We start from the raw sequence: 16,659 nt of genomic DNA on the forward strand, positions 1-16,659 counted from the left end.
GATTGGTATCCAAAGATTTTTAGATAGTGAAAGTAAGGTTGGTTGAATAAAAACAAATTGCTCTTAATTAGTTGCATAAAAAAATTATAAATAAAATAAAAACTACTATGAACTAATTTTATATTCAAATTGAGGAAAGGGAAAAGCCCAACTTAGTTATAATTCATTTCAAAGGAAGGTTTGACGGCATTAGCTTATCCTTTGGTTTACACAAAATATTTAAAACCTTGTGCTATGTTTTTATCAAAAACTCCCTCTGTCTCATTATTTTTGTTTATATTTTATTTTTTGGGATGTCTCACAAATATATTCTTTTTTTAACATATAAAATTTTTATTTTTTATATTAAAAATTATTTTTTATGATTTTTTAAAAACTTTTTTTTACATTAAAAGTCATAAAACTTTAATTTTATAAAAAAAATTTAGTTTTAATATTAAATATATTAAAGTTTAAATTTTTTTTTCTTAAACTTAAGGAAATAATATAACAATATATTCATAATAAATTTCAATATTTTTCTCTAATTTACAACATACATGTAATAATAATAACTCGTGAGCTTGAATTTAAAATGTTAATAATAATTTTAAAAATAAACCTATAATGTTTCATATTTGAATTTCATCGCATTTTTCATTTGTGTATATATAACATCCTCATTAACTATATATATATTCAATTATTCATTATCTAAAAAATGAATTCCTCTTTTCTTCTTCCTCGCGTTGAAAGGGAAAAAAATTGAAGAACAAAAATCTTTAAAAAACTTTCCTCCAATCCAATAAAAACGAGCCACGTCATTAATTCTCCACTAACAACCCCAAACTTCCCATTCCCACGTCCCAACAACGCACCCCCCCAAAAAAAAAAATCCCCATCCAATCTTCCCCCCTCCCCCCCCCCCCCCCCCCCCGATATTTCCAAAACAAAAGGGTCAGGTCCCAGCTCAGCTCATAGCAGGCACTCCACCCCCTCCCAAACACATCCCCTTCTTCTACCATAAGCTATAAAAGAAATGGGCTGGCTTGGCTTGAGTTAATGAAATATGCCCGACGCACCACCAACTCTCCAGTTTTACTCCGCCTCTTGCTAGTTTGTGCCATCGTCGTCTACATCCTACGTCTGTTCTGATTACCGTGAGATCGACAGATCTCTTGTCCCAATCGCCGACTAATCATGTCCAAATCTCGCGTTTATACTGACGTCAACGTTCTTCGACCCAAGGACTACTGGGATTACGAGTCCCTCACTGTTCAATGGGGGTAAAATTTTAAATTATTTCCTCAAAATCATCGTTGATCCTTGATTAGGTTTGTTCTTGATTTGTTTAATTAAAAGTTAAACTAGGTTACATCAGCTAATACGAATGTAAGATTCTGTAATTAGCTTTTATGAGATTTTTAAATCTTACTAACCGCATTTAAGCATTTCTGTAATCCAAATGTTTAAGTAGTCCGATTTTGGTTTGCGATCGGCGTAAACTAAAAATCTTTATCGTTTTTGTTTTACTGTCTTCTGTTTTAGTGATCAAGATGATTATGAGGTTGTTCGAAAAGTTGGAAGGGGAAAATACAGTGAGGTTTTCGAAGGTATAAATGTCAATAACAATGAGCGCTGTATAATCAAGATCCTCAAGCCTGTCAAGAAAAAGAAGGTTAGCACTTATAATCTGTCTGATTTAGTAGATTTATATTAGGTAAATTCATAAGGCCTAGTCACGATGATTTTAAATGTGAGCTTTATATTTATATATTTTTGGCAGATTAAAAGAGAGATAAAAATCCTTCAGAATCTATGTGGTGGTCCGAATATAGTTAAACTTCTTGATATTGTAAGAGATCAGCACTCAAAAACGCCAAGCTTGATATTTGAGTATGTCAACAGTACAGATTTCAAAGTTCTCTACCCTACTTTTACGGACTATGACATTCGCTACTACATATATGAACTTCTCAAGGTAATATTACACCCTGCATTGAAACTTTCAATATATAGAACCATGCTTCATCATGAAATTTGTTTGGTGATTGTTTATAGTTTTATTCATTACTTGATTGATTTCCAAAATTGACTATCTTATTTAAGTTTTTTTGAGGACTTGTAGTTTGCATGTTTGTATTATAGGATGACAGGAAAAGATTTCTTTGCTTTGTAGGCGTTAGATTACTGTCATTCACAAGGAATAATGCACAGAGATGTCAAGCCTCACAATGTCATGATAGATCATGAGCTGCGCAAACTTCGCTTGATAGATTGGGGACTTGCTGAATTTTACCATCCTGGCAAAGAGTATAATGTTCGTGTGGCTTCTAGGTAATGTTTTGAAGACTTAATGAATCATATGATTAACTTTCCCACTCATGTACCTTATATAGCTTTCAATTGTATTTCCCTTTGAGACCTTAAAAACAGACTGGGCTTAAATATTAGTCCATGTCTAAAAAATAAAAAGAAAATTATTTTGGGGTTAATTACATGTATCTTTGCTGTGCTTGTCCATTGAATGGGCTTTCCTCAGAAACTGAATTTGGTTTCTATTACAGGCATATAGATACAAAATTTAGTAGAAAACTCATTAAACAATTGAAGCTAGGAGAAATTAGATTGGTAGTACTATTAATCTTCTTTTAAACAACTACTAACTAGACTCCTTGAAGAATACATCTGCCTTTCTTTTTATCTTTTATAGACTTAAGAGTATTAGTTTCAACATCCAGGATGTCGAATATCTCAGATTCTTTCAATCTTGCTATTCTTGGATATGAGAACCTTCTAGAAAATGAATAACCTATGATACTTTCCAAGCAACTCGACTAAACAGATTTTGCAAGGTGTGGAATCTTGATAGCTTTTTGAATGTTTCTCTCACTTTACAGTGCCCTCTGCAATCTAGATTCAATTTTGGGAAGTTTAATTTTCCTTCTTATTGCTCAGGTACTTTAAAGGGCCTGAGCTTCTAGTTGACTTACAGGACTATGATTATTCTTTGGATATGTGGAGCCTTGGTTGCATGTTTGCTGGAATGGTGAGAAATACCATTATTCTAGTTTAAATGTATTAAACTTTCATTTGAAAGATTAATTTTTGGTGAATAATAGAAATTTTTTTGTTATACTTGCTTATTGTGTAGATATTCCGTAAGGAACCATTCTTCTATGGCCATGACAACCATGATCAACTAGTTAAAATTGCTAAGGTAATATGCTTCTGCAACGTGGTGAATGTTTTTTAATAATGTTGCTGAAGATTAATTTTTCTTATAATTTTTCTTGTTAAATTAACATTTGGTTAGGATAATGCATCATTTTGTTACTGCTATGGGATAATGTATTAATCTATCTCTTTGTGTTCTACCTTGTCCATCTCATATTATACATCTTGCTTTTACAATCTACGTCTGGAGAATCACTTTGTAACCTTTTCAGCACCTGCTAGTGTTGTTTATTCACTATTCTTTGGAGATGCAGCATCATCCTTGCAGGTTTTGATTTAAACATTTATTCCTTCTTCGCGACCATCACTCCGTAGGGGATAGGTATCAGGGGCACACTTTACATACACCGTTAAACAATAAGTTTTCACTTTTTTTTGGCTTTTCCTAACAAAGTATTGTCAGTTTACATGGATGCTACAAAGCGTTTGACTGCTATTAATGTAACTTCAGGTGCTAGGAACTGATGAGTTAAATGCATATCTGAACAAATACCATTTGGAGCTTGATCCTCGACTTGATGCTCTTGTTGGAAGGTACATTTAGCATGAATTCATCCAATATGCAAGTTTGTACTTAATTGTAGACCAAAGCTCTGGTTACATTAAACCATGGCAATGCACCCGAGGTATTGCAGTTTCACACACAGATGACATCCTTTTGGTAGACATTAATAGTGTGGAATGATTAACTCTTTCTCCATCAATGTACCGATATGTTGTTTTTCAGGCACAGCCACAAGCCCTGGTCCAAATTCATTAATGCAGATAATCAGCATCTTGTTTCTCCAGAGGTAATCTTTCTTCTTTAGGTAAACATCTTGGTAATTGAATATTATAAGCTCAGTTACAGTGCAGTAAAGGCTTATAAGTGATATTCATTCTTTGTAACTCTTTTACTTTCAGGCAATTGATTTTCTTGATAAGTTGCTTCAGTACGATCATCAGGACAGGCTGACTGCAAAAGAAGCTATGGTAGATCTATATAAGCTTATTATTATGATTTATTGCTACTAGATTTTGTTTTTCCTTTGGTTTGATTAAAAATGGCTTATGATGCTCAATTTCATTCTTCCTTTTTCTTCGTAAAATATTAAAAGAAAAATTTTCCATGTGCTGCTTGGAAAACATGATTATGTTCATATATAAATATGAAATGGATATAGTGTAGTCTAGACTTATTCCCTATAAGAGATGTTGCCTATAAATACTTTAGTTTTTGACTTTTGCCATGTAACTTTAAGTGTAATAATCTTTGCATGCCTTTTAATCGCTGAGAAGGCCATTGCCTCTTACCATTTGTGTTGTACTAACACACATCAATCGCTTGCCATGATGTTTTTCTCTTGCAGGCTCATCCTTACTTCTCTCAAGTGAGGGCTGCAGAAAGTAGTAGGATGCGTGTTCAATAACGTCTGTAGATCAATCCAGACTCGTTTGGGGAGATTTACTGTGTGCTTAATGTTTCATAAACTACTAAATATTATGGCTGCCATTGTCGGTTACTCAGTTTTAGGCAGTTGAAGGTTTGTCTGTGAAATATTTACCATCACTATTATTCGCCTAAGTAACTTATTTTGTTTGAGAGAGAGAGAAAGAATACTGTTTTTTCTTACATTTTTCTTTTTCGTTTTCCAATATGGTCAGAACGTGACTCTCAAGTATGCAAACGGAGAAAAGACGACACCATGGAATTTGAGACATAAAGATAGCATTTTTTAGAAACAAGAAGCCCAAATAAACATCAATGTTCACTCAAACACGGATGCAGGAAGGAATCGATCTCACATTGAAAAGATACGAGGAATAATTAGTTCCTCACTCTAAAACACACATTCTCCTAAGCGTATAAATCATAATTGAGGCTGAACATAAGGAAATATGATATTCCATATAGGTCTACATCACTTCTTCAGATGAGGGAAGCAAGCATACACATCGGATTTTGGATGCTTTGCTTCAGCATGTTCCCTGCATTTCACCTCTGATGTTGTGCACATAAATGTCTGCATGCACACCTTGCACTGCATTTTATGTAAATAAATTGTTACCAAACAATCACCAATACTTAAGTACGTCAAGCAAATAATGAAGTTAACGCTAATTCATAAAAAATCCTTCCACTCCACGCATAACTTAAACCAAGTAATCATCCAGAGTTCCAGTACATAATTTACTCTGCTGAACGTTTAAAATCCGCATAAAGCAGACACTGAAGGAGATCATCTTGAACATGCCTAGTAAGTTTATCCGCAGCCACTTACCAAAATAAGAGACTCCTCCATAGCGACTACAATAATATGAGTCTCTTTGGTGTAAAGTTATTGTAATTTGAACTCGGGAAATCACTGCTGCTTCTCACACTTCCTAATTCTACTTCATAATAACACTATATATCAGGCTCATTTTTTGTCGAGCTCTTTTCCTCTCTCATACACCACCCATAAACAAATAAGAGAAAAGAGAGGGGAGGATGAGGACAAGCAACAATGCACCACACACCCATTCAAACGGTGCTTAATGGAAACACATTGAACATAAGAGTGCATAGATTAAATATTACATGCAAACCAACTATAGCATGTTAACATAGAATTTCATTGATAATTTGTAATTGTTAAATAGACAAACATAGAATTTCATTGACAATTTGTAATTGTTAAATAGACAAGCACAGAGATTATTCTACAACATGAAAACTAATTCCATAGAAGAAAATAGCACTTAAAGCCACTTTCGTGTAAGGACAGCTTAGGTTTAAGTAATTTCTCTTCCACTCATCAGCCTAAAAACTCAAATATCAGACTTCATCCAATCTTTTCTAGTTTCGAAAGTAACAGCCCCAACCAAATATAAAACAATCCCACACAGGTAGAAGCCACAAAGATACGAAATATCATAAAATTTTCATTGAACCCCTTTTCTCTGTATATTAAAAGACTAAAATATCTTCATATTTCAGCTTTCAACAAATGGGCAAAAAGAAAAAAAAAAAACCTTAGCAGATACTGCAAATGCAACCCACATAAAAATTAGTAAACCAGTAATAAAACAAGACATAAAAATTTTAAAAAAAGAAGGCAACTAATCATGGTTAATAAATATATAAACACACAAAATTACCTGAATCGACATAGCTTTCTTGTTTGATTCTAGCTGGCTTCCTGAAAAAACAATAAACCAAACAAATATAATCGATACAAATATCAAATTCATATGAAAATTAAAACTCTGCTAATTTTCACTATTTTTCTAGTTCCTGTTAGAAGGGAAAAAAAAAAGAAAGAAAGGTGAAACCTTTAGCGCTGGCTTTAGCCTTCTCGACGTTTCTTTCACGCGCCATCTTGGACTTTTGGCCATTGCCTCCTCCCATAGCTGATCGATTTGGCGTGAATATGACGAAAAAAGAAAACCCTATTTTGGTTAGGGGGAGAGAAGATTCAAAGCCAATTATTTGTTTCAGGTTTTCAGCCAAATATATACGAATAAAAAATGAAAATAAACAAACAATAGGATTATTTATATAGCGGAGAGAGATAATGATAAAGTTACCAAAAAGTCTGTCACGGACCACTTATTTTGCTGCGGTGTTCAATGTTTTTCATGGCTTTGACCTATGGACTTGATAGTAGTTTGAATTTTAAAGCTAATTTATCTTCAAATTTTGGAATAATTAAAAATATTTAATAGAAAATTTTGTTAGAAATAGCTATAAAAAAACCATGAAGTTAAAATTTTATCTTTATCATGATTTTTTAATAAATATAATGTCATATAATCCAAGATTTTCTTATTTTATTTTTTATTTCATCATAATATTTTCTATTATATATAGTATAATATCATACTCTCCTTGTTGGTTTTATTTTTTTTTCATTTTTTATATTTTTTTACATATAAAATAGTTTATAACAAAATTTTTTAATTACTTCAAAAATTGAAGTATGATGATAGATTTGTTTCAAAATTAAAAGTGAAGTGATAAAATTGCATAAATTAAAATATTATTATTAAATTTAGACCACTCACATAAGTAAAGTAATAAATTTATACATTATTCCAAAAATTATATATGTATATATTCTTTTGGCTTAATTAAGCCTAAATAATAATGATAAATTCTTGGTTGTGAAATGCAATTCAATTTCCTTAATCCTTTTTTCTACTAATAATTGGGTTATTACAAAAAGAAAAATAGATGTTTCCATTTCCAAGCTGCTTAACTTATCAACCTAAGACAAGATCTTCACAAGTAATTTGTTTAACTGAACACAGAATGGTAATGTCCACTTGAAAATCTTAATATGAGACTTATTTATTTGGGTATATATGCTTGGACTTTTCAATCCTGTTTCCTGCATAAGCTGGAAGAGTCAACCAGTTGGTAATATGAATTCCAATTTTAATAACAGATTGGATGAAATCAGATTTGCCATAGGAATATTTTATATAAAATAACGATGGTTAGTTCTTTAAGGTAAGATAATGTGCCCCTTCACCTCTCCAAATTAAAAAAATTGAGGATTTATATTGTGCTGATCAATGAATTTGATAATCTTATAAGTTGGGAAACTACTTTTATCCATGGACAATACTCTTCACCAGTTTATGCACACTACCTAACGATGCTAAAAGTGAAAAGAAAAAATTTAAGGAAAAAATAAGGGTGGGGCTTAACAAATGCACATGTGCTGCCCAAGGGCAATATTTCCCGATTTCTAAATTCATTTGCCCGGTGGATGTACATTAACCACGAGCAATGTTCGGTACAGATCATTAGTAATGTGGTCAAGCTATTGTCACTTGTCAAAAACTTGTGAAATTGACAAAGGCAGCTGAAAATCTACCTGCCAATATCTCAATTATCATCTCTCAAAACTTGCTGTGTTGACATCCTTCTGTCAATCTAGATTTAGTTTAATTGTTGCTTAATCTATTAGTAGTTGATAGGATCGTTGTTTTCTGCTGTGTGCAATGATGCAATAGAGAAAGTAAAAGCCTATGCTTTTTTTTTGGTTGATTTATCAGCTTTAACAAGCTGGCCCGTGGCCTGGGGGCTGCCAGCCTCCTGAAAGTCCTGATTGAAGGCCACAAAGGAACACACATTCCTCTTTTTCTTGAGCTCTAGTAGGACGACCATTAATTAGTTAAGCAAGAAAGCACCACCGACACAAAGCAGCAAAGTTTGATTGATGGTAACACCAAAAGGACAAGACAAGATAAAGGGAGGAGAACCAATCTTGAAGTTGTAAATGAATTTAGTACTTTTGGCAAAGGAAACAAAGTGGATTTGGTCGAGCACTTGAATACATGAAGCTTAATTACACATACTGATTTTATTTGAGTTTAAACAGATTATTCGAAGGATTCATTTTTTTGGTTTTGAAATTGATTTAAATTTCTTCCACTGTTGGGAGTCATATAAGCTTGAATCAGTAAGTAAAAACTCATCCATTTTCCATTTTGAATAATTCAAATCATATCAACTCAAATTTAAACTTGAATCAATAAAATCAAACCAACATTTAAACCTTGGATATGAATTGGTTGTTTTGTTGGATAATAATGTGATTAGTAATATTTAAAATTTTGTCTCGAGTTAATCCCCTCTTCGAACTTCCATGTGAAATGATTGCTGATACTTAGATTTGAAGTTATAACAGTACAGTCCCCAAAAGAAACAGAAGAGGTTTAAAGAGCTGATACCTTAACCACTTCCTATACCACACACAGAGCAGTTAGCGGAAGAGTCATTTTCAAAGTAGCTCTCCCTCTTTAAACTTTAAACTCTTCTCTTACGATCTGGGACCGACACATTTGCCATAACACCAGCCCTTGCAGTTTCCAAAAAAAAAAACCAGAATATACTTTGCTGTGCTCCTCAAATTCCCATTTCTCCTATCCCATCTTATATTATTTTCAACCAACGAAAATCAAGCCAAATTCTTCTCTCCTCTCAACTTTTTTGGTAGCATGGAGCTTTTACTTGAATTTGTGGTTACTGTTTCTCTTTCTTTTATTCTTTCCTTCATTCTTGGTAAGCTTCTTACCTTGTCTTCTATCGTTGATCAACATCTCGAGGCTATGTCAAGATCATGTATGGAAGTCACAACTAAATCTGAAAAATATCTTGTTGAATGTGAAAAGGAACTTGGGTTTGTTTCAGAAGTTGCAAAAGTTGATGCTTTAGGTGAACCTGTGGAAGAGAAGGATACCCTTGGGGAGGCTTTAAATGGTAGTTATGGATCAACGATAACAACAGAGGAAACTATTGAAGAAATTAGTTCTGGTGAAGAGAGTTTTGTTAATGAAACCACTGAGATAGAATTAGCTAAAGAGGATGAAGAAGAGATTGAGGTTTTGGAATGTGAAAAAGAGAATGAAGGAGATTGTTTAAAGGATGGATTATTCGATGAGGATGATTGGGAGGGAATTGAAATAACTGAATTGGAGAAAAATTTTGGTGCTGCAGTGTGTTTTCTGGAGTGTAGAAGTAATGCTGATCAAACTTTGAAACTTGGCAATGATTTAAAGATGCAATTATATGGACTTCACAAGATTGCCACTGAAGGCCCTTGCCATGAGCCTCAGCCTATGGCATTGAAGTTGTCTGCTCATGCAAAATGGTAAAAGTTCTCCTCTGAATTTGGGGTTTTTAATTTTGTACGTCTTATTTGTGCCTTTTCAATTGAATCTGAGAAAGAAAACCTTTTAGGTGTTTGCCTTTGAGTTTTAATTATAATCTCGAGAATGAGGATTAAATTTAACTACCTAAGCTGTTTGCTTTTATAAGGTTGATAGAATTGTCTTAACTTAAATCCACAAGTACATTGAAATTCTGGCTTCTGAGTATTGCCTAACTAGAGATCTAATATCATGGACAATGGAATGTAATCCACATGGAGAATGTGTTTTCTGGCTGATTAAAAACTTCATGTATAGAAATGCATAAAGAATAATGAATAGAATTGACTTGATGAAGACTGAAAGTAGAGAATAAAAGCATATGAACAAGTAGGGAAAAGCATATTGATAAAGAAAATGAGTGAAAAGAATAAGAGAAATGAATGTGGACTGATAGAGATTGAAACAGTTAAAGTAATTCCTAATCGCTTTGTTGATTCAATTTATCATAGCAGATTTAGATCCTTTCGTTTGTTGCATCTTGATAATCTTCCATCTGAATTTGATGATTGCTCATCATAACTGTAGGATTTCAACTGTTCAATTTGACTGATTGAAGAAACTGATATTTATCATACTAGGAATGCCTGGAAAAGCCTTGGGAACATGAGTCCAGAAGCAGCTATGGAGCAGTATATCTCCCTTGTTTCAAGAAGCATCCCTGGGTGGACGCAAGATGATATTTGTGTAAAGCTTGCTTTCAAATCCTGCAGTTTGCTGGTCCCTTAAGTGAATTTACATCAAGGGATAATCCAGGGTTCACCATTTTCATGTTCCTTAATTGTTTTGATGTTGTAGGGGGATAGTAAACAGTATTCTGCGGATGTCAAAGCATCTTGGAAGTTGCCTTTGGATGTTAAAACAATGACAGAAATTCAACCAATATCTGTGGATTACAGGTAATGGTACAAGCACTTTCATCTAAGATTGACTAAGGACAAGAATTCTCAAATTCCCTTTTATTGCTTGGCTTAACTTCGCCACTGATAACAACTTCTCCAGGCACACATTTGAAGTTGACAGGACAGCACTCCTTTGAATAAGGTACTGAATCTTGCTGTTTCAGTTTGTATGTTCATAGTTTCAATTTCCTTGTAGTCTGGCACACTAAAGGTGCAGAGGTAATTTCAGTGAATTTTTCTGCACGTTGATATACTTTCATTTTGGCAAATTATAGATAAAACTAATGTCATCATTATTTCCATAAATGTGCTAAAAAAGTAGATACCTACTTGAAATTGTGGATTGCTGGTCCACCGTGAAGCCGTTTTGGGCAAATCATTAAGCTAAATCACCCCTAACTCACAAGTTACAACTGAATAGGTGGATCACAACACACACATCTTCTGTGTCAATTTATGAATATGTACCCTTGATAAATCCAATTCTCAGACCATAATCTGACACATATAGACAGTGGTGGCTTTAAACTTGTTGACACTGTAAAACTCTACGATATATGGTAGCAAAATGTGTCAAATTTGAAAATTTTAGGGAAACCAAATGACTGTCAATACTTCCTGGTCATGCAACCGTTATATTAATACAACTTCAGAATTTCTTTTCCATAGGATCTAACATACAGAAGATTAGTATATACTTCCATGAACTACTGGTATTGGATTTGAGCTGCATTCGATATCAAAGTCCTCTAAAACTCAACTTGTGTTCATAAATTCAGGACAAGCAAAAGGAGCATAATTTCCTGTGCCAGTTTGCTCTTCGTCAACCAGCTCTTTCTCATTTCAAAATTCTGACAGCTTCAAACAACCATGGATAAGAAGTTTGCTTCAAGATTATTAGGAGCTTCTGCTTAGTTATATCCTGAGTATATATTACAATGTTAATGAAGAGCTAACAATTTATTAGTCTGTCAAATAACACACCTCAGCCATTTAATTTATAGTATCACCTAGGGCAGATATTTGTCCTTCATTAGTTTCCTCTGAACAGAAAGAGAAGAACAATGCAGCATTGCATTTGTACAGCTTTCAGCTTTGTGAGTTTTGTTTGAGTTGGGATTGTAAAGCTTTTCCATGCTTCTTGATGTTACCATGTATCTGATTCTATTTTATCCTTAAAAAGAATGTATGTGATGGCATTGATATTTCTTAAAACATTAGGTAACATGTTACTACATGTTGAATGGATGTTCTCATATTTCTGATCTGTATGTTTTTCCTTATAAAAGGAATTTGAATCCCACTCTCTCAGCAGAAGATTTATTGTAACATTTACATACATTATAATTTTCACATACAATAACATGGACTTTTTCCTTTTTTTTTTTTTTTTTTTTTTTTTGCAACATGAACTTAAAATTTTGGTTGGTTGCTATTTTTAATGCATAAATAAAAATTTACAATTATAAAATAAAAATAAATAAGAAAAATTATAGTACTTACCAATTAAGAATGCCTAAAGTAACAAAAATATTAACATATTTAAAATTCAAATTTCATTATTATTATTTTTGTATTTTTTTTATAAAAAGTAAATGAATATATATGAGAAAAAATGAAACTGTATTTTACCTATTGATAATATTAATGTTCTTAATATTTTTTTAAAAATTATATAAAAATATTCGTGTTTGCAAAGAAATTTTACTTTTGTTTGTGTCGCAATGCAAACAATCTTTGCTTTTTTTTGGTTCATAAAAGTTCTTATTTAAATAGAAACGCACCGTTTAGAAGTCCCCTTTGATGGAACAGTAAAACGGTACGCACTGAAACTCATGAAACGAACTTCCTTTCTTACACCTTTTCTTAGTTTTGAATTGTCCAAAATGCTTAACCGTTACTGTCAATCTCTCTAATTGCCGATCCGATCTAGGGTTTTCCGTCTGAGATCGAAATGGGGGTAGTAATCGAAACCTCCGTTTGGGAACCAAGTTCCTCCGTCTACATCTTCATTTTCCTTTCTTGTTTCCTCTCACTTTCTCTCTCCCCTTTCTACCTCTCCAAACACGCCCCTATAAGGTCTCCTCCTTTCTCCGACCACTCCACCTCCTCCTCTCCTCTTCGCTTCCAACGTTACTTTCTCCTTCTCTATTCCCTCGCCTCAGGTACATTATAAAAAAAAAAACGTTGTTTTTTAATTGCGTTTTTGTTTCTAAATTAGAAGGAAAAAAAAACGAAATTTGAATGTTGATCTTATCTCTACGTCGTCGTTTCGCAGTGTTGGAAGGATTATGGTCGGTGTACGGAGAGTTTGAGCTGTTTTATTATGGACTAACCAAGGAAGAAATGGTGACGTTTATGCTTATTGGATTTGGAGCTACTCTTTTTGTTGGTGGTTTCTTAGGCTTTCTCTCTGATTTAATGTGAGTAAAACTAAACCTTTCCATGTTTTTTATTTAATCACTTTAATGCCTTTTTGTAATGAATTGACCAATGTTATTTATGGATTAATGGGTGTTATAAATTCTGAAATTTTTTATTTTTTTATTATTTTTGTATTTTTGGTTATCAATGTAGAGGTCGAAAGAAAATATGTTTGGTGTTTTATATTTTGCACGTTATTGTTGGAATATGGAAGAGGATTACATCAAGTCCTAGCTTTTGGTTAGCCAATGTATGTTTGTCTTTGGCAACATCAATATTTTCCTTCAGTTTCGAGACATGGGCTGTTGTTGAACATGACAAGGTTGGTGCAAAGATACTTTCATCTCTTTCTCCACACGTTTGTTGGGTTGCTACGTAGAAATGACAAGTTTGAACATGATGATTTTGATTTTTTTTTTTTCTTCTTGCAGCAGGGTCATAGGCAAGATGTTTTGAATGACACATTTTGGCTGATGACTTTTTTCGAGTCTGCATCTTTGATTGGAAGTCAGGTGATTGGCAATTGGATGGTGGGTAGTAATTTGGAGAATGGGATTGCATCTCCTTCCACTGCAGCCATCTTACTAGCGATAGTAGGCATCATCTGTATGTCCAGAGATTATGATGGGACTCCACAGACAGTGATGTATAAAGATTATAAGGTGTCCTTTTATACATATATTCTTGGTGGTAAGAATTTTGTAGTATCATTAGTTCTCTTATTAATAGAAGCGAACTTGTAGGGATAGAATATGTCAAAATGAAAATTTTAGTAGTGCTCTCAAATTAGCTTGATTTGAAAGTAAACATAGTTACTAAGTAATAGATGTGTGTCACATGATCAAATACATGAAATCATTTAAGATGTTTTCTTGAAATTCACTTTCCTTTAAGTTCCTTTTACTTGTGATGGCTGATTTGACTGCTACATGTTTGCATGATTGGGTTTGCTGAAGATCCTACCTATGACTCATAGTGGTTTTCTCTTACCAAAAAAGAAAATGTTATGAGTGGCTAAACTGCTTGCGTTCTGCAGATAGAAGGATATGGCTACTGGCATGCGCACAAACTTGCCTTCATTTCTCCATTGCAGTTTTCTGGATTCTTTGGGCCCCAACACTGGTGGTAAGATCATATCGGTTGTTGAGAAGAATGTTTAATTAGTTCTCAATTTTTTTAGTTTATCCCTTTAAGTTTCCAAATTATCATCTTGGAAGCTTTATTTCTTGTGCACCAATTAAGATAATTTTTAATGTGATTTAGGCTGATGGCCGAGAAGTGTATCTAGGGTTGATATATCCATGTGTGCTGGGGGCAAGGATGTTAGGAAGCACACTGTTTCCATGGCTTATTAATGCTTCTCTTCGGACTGAGGATTGCTTAATGTATGCATTTACCATACAGGCTCTTCTTCTGTCTATAATAGCTTATGATTACCAGGTATGTCTAAGTTGTCTCTCTGTACATTATTTGTAAATATATAAATTAGGGCCTCTTGTTCTTATTCCAGCCATGGCCTCAGTTTACATGGTCTGGATTGCAGGAAATTGGAGTTCTGGTGACACAGTTTTCTTTATTCCATGCCTGCATTGGCCTAATTCTACCTTCACTTGCAAGATTGAGGACTATGTACGTTGAACATATTTCTTTTATCGAGTTTTAAAAATCCTTTTTTCGTACTTAATGCCTCTTATTTGTAGAAATTTAGTTTTCAAATACTCTGCTTTAATTATGTTTATTTAGGTATGTGCCAACCGAGTTGCGTGGAGGAATGATAAGCCTTTCTCTAGCTCCTGCAAATGCAGCAATTTTGTTTATTCTGATGCAGGTACGTCCCTGATGCAATTTGTGCATCCATGCGCATTGGCATACTTGTATGATTTGTTTTTTGGGAAAGAGGGGAAATGGTGTATGAAACAGGATACACCTCTTCAACCTTCTTTCATCTGCCGCTGTTTTAAATTTGTTAAGAATTATGACTTAGGGCTAACCAATGTTAATTTGAATGAAAATGCTGACCATGAGTTCAGCAATTGTGTTTTCCTTGGTGTCTGTGTTTATCCATAGTCCAGAGCACTTGAGGGTAGGTAAAATGAACTTGCGCATCTCCTCAATGAATTCTGTAAGAGAATTTGGAGTATGATAATATAATACTACATTTCTGTGATGAACTTACTGGCTAGCTTCTTAATGTTGCAGAGAGGCTATTATATTACCATTGAGAATGCAACAATGATAGCATTTGCTGCGGTTGGATTATTCATGGCAGCTGGTTGCATGTATGTTTTGAAGCGGTGGGGAAAGCAACCATATCAAAACTGGCACAAATTATGATTGTTTCATTTCCCATTTTTGCTAGCGTTGATGGTTTCCTGGAGTCTGTTCTCTCACTGATCAAAGTGCAGTATTAAACAGAACAACTAAGTTATAGCGATAATCTCCCAGATGTCTACTGATAGACTACAAGTAACAATTGGCCGACGAATTCCCTTGCAAGTTTTGTCCAATACAAGTGAACATGTCTTACAAGCAATTTTGTTCTGCTCTACGAGTTCAGCTGGGAGATGATAGGAGGACTGACGCTGAGATATCCACTAATGTGAAGTTGCAGTTTAAAGGTCGGTTAATGCGGCAGTGGGCCTCTGAGTGTTAAGAAGGTTGAGATTTTTCATTTTAGGAGTTTATATTCATAAGAGTTGCAAAAGCCACGGGCGTGAAAGATTAATTGAGAATCATATCTTTGATTGAAACTGAGTTGTATTATCCTTTTGCAGGGTTTTATCTGTTTTTTTAGATTAGGAAGAAGCTCGTGTCATTGGCTTATTGCTGACAGATTCTTTTCGTAGAAATGAAAATGAGAAGGCCATTCTTTGATTTGCTGTGTATGTAAATCAACATTCAAGGCATTGGAGTCGATCCTAATTGATTGTCATGCCTTGATCACAGGAGATCCATTCGATTGGTTGATTTTTTTTTTTTTCTTATGAATTAAAGAAATTGCGCTCTCTTATTTACCCATCTGTATCTTTGTTATTATTAATTTTTTTGTACTATTGGTAATGAGCTATAAACCCGGAGCTAAATTTGGGCAGAATAAAACTCAAATTTAATTTTGGGATACTATAAACAATGATGTTTAAATTATAATAAAATATTTAATATTATATTTAAATTTTAAAAAATTTTAATATATGATATTTAAATTATAAATATGTTAATTAATATAATATTTAAAATATTTTTGTTAATGATATATCATTATTGAAACTTAATAATATTATTTTAAAATATTATATTAATTAACAAATTTATAATTAAAATATTATATTAAAAAATTTTTAAATTCCAATATCATATTAATCATATTACTATTAAACTTTTTTTTTCTCGAAAGGGGTCAATTCCCGATCTATCGCTCTCACAAGCTTACTCCCGC

The 16,659-nt window shown here is 33.3% G+C and overlaps 4 protein-coding genes across 12 annotated transcripts; 3 read left to right on the forward strand and 1 right to left on the reverse strand.

Annotated features, from left to right (window-relative positions):
• Window positions 1-702: 702 nt before the first annotated feature.
• Window positions 703-5,120, forward strand: CKA3 (Protein kinase superfamily protein). 3 transcript variants are annotated; one of them, XR_016345623.1, is made up of 11 exons: window positions 1,165-1,265; window positions 1,528-1,657; window positions 1,766-1,960; window positions 2,159-2,316; window positions 2,938-3,028; window positions 3,134-3,199; window positions 3,668-3,750; window positions 3,944-4,007; window positions 4,120-4,188; window positions 4,566-4,739; window positions 4,861-5,120. XR_016345623.1 is itself a non-coding variant. In XM_089766513.1 (10 exons), the coding sequence occupies exons 1-10, from the start codon at window positions 1,180-1,182 to the stop codon at window positions 4,623-4,625; spliced, it is 1,002 nt and encodes a 333-aa protein (XP_089622639.1). In that variant the 5' UTR covers window positions 703-1,179; the 3' UTR covers window positions 4,626-4,828. The 3 variants fall into 3 exon arrangements, 1 of the variants encoding a protein (XP_089622639.1); XM_089766513.1 differs by lacking the exon at window positions 4,861-5,120 and having other exon boundaries at window positions 703-1,265; window positions 4,566-4,828; XR_016345624.1 differs by lacking the exons at window positions 4,566-4,739; window positions 4,861-5,120 and having other exon boundaries at window positions 848-1,265; window positions 3,668-3,842; window positions 4,120-4,189.
• On the reverse strand, window positions 4,908-6,707 carry LOC111291730 (uncharacterized protein At2g23090). The gene is made up of 3 exons (XM_022883658.2): window positions 6,511-6,707; window positions 6,337-6,377; window positions 4,908-5,237 (listed from the first exon to the last, which is right to left on the reverse strand). Exons 1-3 carry the CDS (start codon window positions 6,584-6,586, stop codon window positions 5,118-5,120), a joined length of 237 nt encoding a protein of 78 aa, XP_022739393.1. The 5' UTR covers window positions 6,587-6,707; the 3' UTR covers window positions 4,908-5,117.
• A 2,343-nt stretch (window positions 6,708-9,050) lies between these two features.
• Window positions 9,051-11,998, forward strand: LOC111292587 (acyl-CoA-binding domain-containing protein 3-like). The gene is made up of 5 exons (XM_022885028.2): window positions 9,051-9,839; window positions 10,479-10,584; window positions 10,696-10,796; window positions 10,900-10,941; window positions 11,579-11,998. Exons 1-4 carry the CDS (start codon window positions 9,187-9,189, stop codon window positions 10,934-10,936), a joined length of 897 nt encoding a protein of 298 aa, XP_022740763.1. The 5' UTR covers window positions 9,051-9,186; the 3' UTR covers window positions 10,937-10,941; window positions 11,579-11,998.
• A 638-nt stretch (window positions 11,999-12,636) lies between these two features.
• Window positions 12,637-16,241, forward strand: LOC111293011 (uncharacterized). Of its 7 annotated transcripts, none has more exons than XR_016345625.1 (10): window positions 12,642-12,964; window positions 13,078-13,222; window positions 13,377-13,545; window positions 13,655-13,913; window positions 14,260-14,348; window positions 14,487-14,663; window positions 14,767-14,852; window positions 14,967-15,051; window positions 15,423-15,880; window positions 15,998-16,241. XR_016345625.1 is itself a non-coding variant. In XM_089766516.1 (9 exons), the coding sequence occupies exons 1-9, from the start codon at window positions 12,754-12,756 to the stop codon at window positions 15,555-15,557; spliced, it is 1,386 nt and encodes a 461-aa protein (XP_089622642.1). In that variant the 5' UTR covers window positions 12,637-12,753; the 3' UTR covers window positions 15,558-16,241. The 7 variants fall into 7 exon arrangements, 5 of the variants coding, with proteins under 5 accessions (XP_089622642.1, XP_089622641.1, XP_022741426.1 ...); XR_016345626.1 differs by having other exon boundaries at window positions 15,423-15,841; XM_089766516.1 differs by having other exon boundaries at window positions 12,637-12,964; window positions 13,658-13,913; window positions 14,734-14,852; window positions 15,423-16,241.
• Window positions 16,242-16,659: the final 418 nt, after the last annotated feature.

The sequence above is a fragment of the Durio zibethinus genome, chromosome 10, assembly GCF_047325235.1.
Source record: "Durio zibethinus cultivar Kanyao isolate XHJ-2024 chromosome 10, ASM4732523v1, whole genome shotgun sequence".
NCBI lineage: Eukaryota > Viridiplantae > Streptophyta > Magnoliopsida > Malvales > Malvaceae > Durio > Durio zibethinus.

Bases quoted from the DNA above. Each gene is read 5' to 3' on its own strand.
- CKA3 (XM_089766513.1), top strand. From the start codon at position 1,180: ATGTCCAAATCTCGCGTTTATACTGACGTCAACGTTCTTCGACCCAAG. The intron at 1,266-1,527 runs GTAAAATTTTAA...CTTCTGTTTTAG, and splicing joins TCCCTCACTGTTCAATGGGG to TGATCAAGATGATTATGAGG. The intron at 1,658-1,765 runs GTTAGCACTTAT...TATTTTTGGCAG, and splicing joins AGCCTGTCAAGAAAAAGAAG to ATTAAAAGAGAGATAAAAAT.
- LOC111291730 (XM_022883658.2), bottom strand. From the start codon at position 6,586: ATGGGAGGAGGCAATGGCCAAAAGTCCAAGATGGCGCGTGAAAGAAAC. The intron at 6,378-6,510 runs GTTTCACCTTTC...TTGTTTTTTCAG, and splicing joins GGCTAAAGCCAGCGCTAAAG to GAAGCCAGCTAGAATCAAAC. The intron at 5,238-6,336 runs GTAATTTTGTGT...CATAAAATGCAG, and splicing joins AGAAAGCTATGTCGATTCAG to TGCAAGGTGTGCATGCAGAC.
- LOC111292587 (XM_022885028.2), top strand. From the start codon at position 9,187: ATGGAGCTTTTACTTGAATTTGTGGTTACTGTTTCTCTTTCTTTTATT. The intron at 9,840-10,478 runs GTAAAAGTTCTC...TTATCATACTAG, and splicing joins TTGTCTGCTCATGCAAAATG to GAATGCCTGGAAAAGCCTTG. The intron at 10,797-10,899 runs GTAATGGTACAA...CAACTTCTCCAG, and splicing joins CCAATATCTGTGGATTACAG to GCACACATTTGAAGTTGACA.
- LOC111293011 (XM_089766515.1), top strand. From the start codon at position 12,754: ATGGGGGTAGTAATCGAAACCTCCGTTTGGGAACCAAGTTCCTCCGTC. The intron at 13,546-13,654 runs GTTGGTGCAAAG...TTCTTCTTGCAG, and splicing joins CTGTTGTTGAACATGACAAG to CAGGGTCATAGGCAAGATGT. The intron at 14,349-14,486 runs GTAAGATCATAT...AATGTGATTTAG, and splicing joins TTTGGGCCCCAACACTGGTG to GCTGATGGCCGAGAAGTGTA.